This window comes from Rhinoderma darwinii, chromosome 4 (assembly GCF_050947455.1).
Source record: "Rhinoderma darwinii isolate aRhiDar2 chromosome 4, aRhiDar2.hap1, whole genome shotgun sequence".
Taxonomy (NCBI): domain Eukaryota; kingdom Metazoa; phylum Chordata; class Amphibia; order Anura; family Rhinodermatidae; genus Rhinoderma; species Rhinoderma darwinii.
In genome coordinates this window covers 96,198,136-96,203,582 of record NC_134690.1, presented here as the reverse complement: position 1 = coordinate 96,203,582, position 5,447 = coordinate 96,198,136, and the positions used below count along the sequence as shown (strand labels likewise).

The window sequence follows — 5,447 nt, the reverse complement described above, 5'->3', positions numbered from 1 at the left end:
CTTTACTTTCCTAATTTCATTCAGACCCAGAAGTCACTCATTCTTCTACTTTTCCTCTATCTTCTGTCCTCCCCATTGTGGCTGTCAGAAGTTCAGGGGGATGTTCTGCGTGTCCTTAAGCACAAGCCTTCACCCTCCCCCTTCCACATCATGTCACGCAGGCGTCCACAGCTGGCTATATATGATCCTGCGGCTCAGACAGATACCAGAACATCAGTTGGAAACCAATTTCAGCTCTCCAGAGATACAGAGAACAAGGACTGCAGAGCTCATTGAATTTGCCCTCCAAGTGCTTCTGACACGTAAGTCCATATTATACAATATCCTACACACTTTATCTTTTTGTATACCTTTCATCGTGTTTACGTAATGGTAACTTCACTAGACTACTTTTTGGAAATCTTTTAATGAGTTATTTTGAGTTACAGTATATTAGGCCATGATGTAAAAAATAAATGGAACATCACTTACACTGTACACTGTATCTGGACTCTTAAAGAGTTAAATGCACAGTGGCATGAAACTTTAACTTAACTTCTTCAATGGATTTTGTTGTGTGATATCACGCTGCAGCAAGTTACTACATCCGTCTCTGAAGTCACAATTATTATCTATTTCTCCAAACTTTATTTACATAGAACGATCATATTCTGCGGCGCTTTATTGAAACATTTATATATATATATATATATATATATATATATATATATATATATATATATATATATATATATATATATATGTATATATGTATATATATATACAAAATGTGACTACGAAAAATTTGCCAGATGTGCAAAAAAAAATTCTATAAAGTATACCTCCAACAATATAAAAGTTTTAATAACACTGCTATTAGGGAGGGGTACCACCAAACTTTTTGTCCAAGGAGCCGCCACCAACCTTAAAGTTGCCCTAAATGGGCTATTAGTCTTACCTTTTTATCAGCATAAAGCATGGTCCTGCATGACACTTCATTAACAGCCAGTTACAATACCCAGGGACACTATAGGGAAAGCTGGGCATGTCGTGCAGTGCATTGTGGGGGTGGGAACAGGATTATCCTGGGTAAAGTAAGGGGGTGGGGGTTTAAGTTACTGAACTTTCTTGAAACTTTAATTAGCAGCAAGTCCTCATATTTACCATTCATACCTACAATAAGATGATATTGCATCCTATCGTATGTAGAACAAGCTCCAGCATAGCGACAGGGTCTTTTTATTCAACATAATGATTGATCTCTGATCATATAATAATAACGGATTAGTTGATTTAGCGCTTTCCCTGACATTTCTTTCTGCGTGTTATAACTTGTACATTTCTGACATCGGGGAGTAGCTGTGACAATTGAACTGCTTACTAACCACACTCACCACTTCCTATGGAGGAAAATTCCATGAACATCAATGGGAACAACTTATTCCACAGAGAATAGAAATATACATGACATGAAGTATTCAGTCAAATGTAAAATTTAAACGATTATTAAGTATTTTATGCTACCTATGTATTCAGTCACAAAGAATCTTACCAGATTTACATATTACATATCATTTCCCAAAAAAATAAGAATATTACCAGAATACGGACCCTTACTTTAAACTATTCCAGGCTTTTAACATTCTTTTTAGCTGTTACTTTGGTCTTCTACATGGCCAATGGATGATAGGTGACTAACAATGATGACAACAATCACAATGCCCATCAGGGTTTTCTCCCTGCAGACTTAAATTCCATAGGCACTGTTATGGCTATCAGCAACGATTATAGTCTTTGGAAATCCAGTATCTGTTAGACCAAGATCTTAGACATTTATGGCAAAAAAGATTTTTAATTTATAATTTTTTTTTAATAAATAATGACGAAGTTTTGAACTTTTTTTTTACAGTTGTGTATTGAAATGTTAACAAGATGAAATGTTAAGTGTTTTTTTTTTATATATACGCAGATCTAACTGATAGACTGAACTTCTGCTTCAATGTTGATGGAAGAAATGGGTAATGGGACCATGACGAGCCCAGACATCAGCTCGTATCAGGAACCTCCAAGACAGGTTAACAATGAGAAGGATAAGAATGAGTACCTTTACATTCTAATAGTCATGTCCTTCTATGGAATATTTCTGATGGGCATCATGCTTGTCTATATGCGATCAAAAAAGAGGGAGAAAGAATCCAAACTCCTTCTACTCTACCAGGATGAGGAGAAACTGTGGACGGAGACCAGGAAAAGTACATCTTCTCTTTCTGTAGCCAAGCCTCCTCAGCAGAGCACTATGCTCACTATCCTGCATGACAGTTTCGTGCCAAGCCGTTTCTGCACTGACTACAATATAGTAGACAGTAGTCTGAGCTCTGAATCTTCCTCCTCTGAAGTTCACTTAACCATCCAAGAAGAAGCTACTGAGGGACTTGTTCAAGAAAGGGCAGATGAAAAAAAACCTGAGGACACAACACAGATTTCCTAGCGATGAACTAAAGAGACAACATAAGCTCAGGAATCTATAGGATCTCTGCTTATGAGACTAGAACCTTGTGTTTTGGGTCCTATTGTCCTACAAGCTCCTTTTAGGGAAAGGAAGTATAAATGGGGAATGTAAAGATGGACTGTGGTTTGTAGAGGGATTGCATTGTCTTCCTTTCAGATTCAGAGAACTAAAAGGTATCATAGGCTTTAGCATTGACATTGACCCTAGAAGCAAAGAAAGAGCTGGTCCAGTACTTTTGTCAGTCTATAGCATGGGGTGATGCAAACTGAGAGTGATAATAAAGCAAGACCAGAGTTACCAAATTAGAAGACTACATAGGATAGCTGAACAATGTCCACTGGTAATACTCTATATGTAGTTGGACTATGACTACAGGAGACCAGACATTGCTATAGACTGTAGATTAGATGTCATTAATAAGGGTAATGTGAGGATATCTAGTTTATTTAAGACTGCAAATTCAGGAAAAAGGGCTGTATATTTACCAGTGTTATATAAACCAAATTCACTTTTGTTTTTACATATTCCATGACACAAAATATATTCTGATGTATAGCACTTTTAAGTAATTGTTTATATATTTGCTAGTATTTTGTTATTGTTGTAAAATGGAATACTGTGTAGCCCATATTGTAGCACGATTTCTTCAAAATTGCGGCAAAAAAAAGTAGTGGTTACGCCAGGGTTTTGAAAACCTGCAGTCTTTTTGTACATGGTTTTAGCGCAATTGTAGTGTTTTCTGTCACATTTTTTTGCAAATCATGGCAAGAAAAGCAACAAAATAGTCACATGTAAATACACCCTTAAAGAGGTTGGAACCTCCTTCTGTTTCTAAGGGTTTGGTTTTCACTCGTAGATGGTAGGGAGCATGATTGGGGATCCCTTTCTATTACATTTGTACTACTAAGACATTTAACACAGGGTTTTCTAAAGCAGACAATCATTTTAATAAATAGGGTTCATCTCATTTCTGACTTGAGCACTGTAACATTTATGAATTCTACTTGAACCATGCAGCTTTATATTCACTTATTTAATACATTTTTCTAATGATCTATAGGACATTGACTTAACCAAAATCCCCATAGTAAAATATATCAAGTAAAAAGAGAAAAGGATTTAGGAAACGGAAACCCCCCAATTTCCAGTCTGTCCCTCTACATTAGTGGTGGACAAACACTGGCAAAACACTGGCTTGTACCAGAATTTGTGACATAGTACATCACTGATAATGTTAAGTTCGTGTATGTCTATTATAGAAGCTTTTATTACTAATATCTGCCTTATCCGATCACAGCTTTTGGTTATATATTGTTATTAGTAGCCAGTCTGTTTTAGTCAAACCTTTGGATTAGCCATTTTACAATGCTAGGGCTATGTTCACACTACATTCGCACTTAACATTTGGCGCATTCACCAAGGAAATCTCATGGCTTATGCGCCGAACATTATGTACCAACGTATCCCAATGTATGCCATAGAGTAGCATACGTCATGCATAGGCTGCCATGTATACTGCATGGTATACGTTTTTTGCGGCAGCCAACTGTATAGGAAAGTAGGCTGTGCCCTAAGTTGTCAAAAGGACGCTCTTTTGGCATCTGCCAGGTCTAAAGGGCACTATGAATATATTTGACATATGTATCGGGAGCCTTCAACATACACTGCAATATGAACATTGTATTTAGGGATGTTCAATACACACAGAACCAAACCTTGGCAACTCAAAGTACTTCGTAATACTAATAATCCTTTTACATAAATCCCACTATTGGTAATAGGTGGGACAAAATGTAAAACAAAGAAACATGATTTAAAGGAACCACATTATAAGACAACATACAGACATTTTGCTGTGATGTTTCAAGTATTTAACATTTCTATTTCTTTTAGAATGTACATTGTAGAGAGCAGGCTCCTCTCCTTTTTTTTAAATTCACTTTATGTTCCTGTGGTTGTATCACTAGGTGGTACTGAATTTCTAAAGCACTCTTTATTTTGTTAGTGCAATATAAATTAAAGATGATGATTATAAGAAAAAAATTTGTGTGAAGATATTTAATTCCCACATTGAACTTGTTCATGAGCGGCAGCCGTAACAAAGAGGATGCAGCACAGGTAAAATTCTACCTAAAACATTAGTGCTTGGATCCCAGGTTCCAAAATATGAAGATACTGGTGAGGCAAGGGTGTACAGTTAACACCTGCTGTAAATTGTCTTGAGGACATGGTATAGGTGACCACGCTGTTGTCCACAAGAGCATGGAGCTCCAGAATGGTCACCACTGATGGAGGGACTTGTTGCTAGTCAGCTGGCTGAACTTATCCAGTTACTGCTTAGCATATAACATTTATTATAGAATTGAAATACTCCCTAATGAATAAGTACAATGGAAAACTCCGATTTTTAAGGTAATTTCCCTCTAATGTCAATCTTAAAGTGTCGCTTCACTAGAGAATACAGTATGTAACTATTCACCACTTCACGTGGATAGCTCTTTATCAGCATTGCACATATGCAAATTGTAATTTCTCTCCATTGTTTGCAAAACCGTTAAACCTTTATCAAGTTGCAACAGCTACAAATTCATATTCGGACTAAGGTAGTAGTGTTCCTATCATCACAGTTTTTAGGCATAAATCAGTAGTGCATGTGAATACATGAAACTTTATAATACACTGTTTAACAAAAAAAACAAACAGGTACACCTAAATCACACATCAGATCTCAATGAACGAAAGATTCAAGTTGAAAATATTTACTGATAAAATTCTGTAATTCGTTAAGAACAAAATGACGTATCGACGGTCAATGGAAACCAAAGTCATAAACCGAGGGCTGAATTTCAAATCAACCCAAAAATCAAAGTAAAAAATGAAAAACATAGGCGTGAAATTTATCACGGCAACTCATAATGTGATTCTGTAGTGTATGGCCCACCCGTTTCTGTGAGCATGG

At 36.4% G+C, this 5,447-nt stretch overlaps 1 protein-coding gene across 1 annotated transcript; it reads left to right on the top strand.

The window, feature by feature from the left end:
* The first annotated feature begins 216 nt into the window (after window positions 1-216).
* KCNE4 (potassium voltage-gated channel subfamily E regulatory subunit 4) lies at window positions 217-4,504 on the top strand. Its single transcript, XM_075863970.1, has 2 exons — window positions 217-302; window positions 1,949-4,504. Exon 2 carries the CDS (start codon window positions 1,979-1,981, stop codon window positions 2,465-2,467), a length of 489 nt encoding a protein of 162 aa, XP_075720085.1. The 5' UTR covers window positions 217-302; window positions 1,949-1,978; the 3' UTR covers window positions 2,468-4,504.
* The last annotated feature ends 943 nt before the right edge of the window (window positions 4,505-5,447 follow it).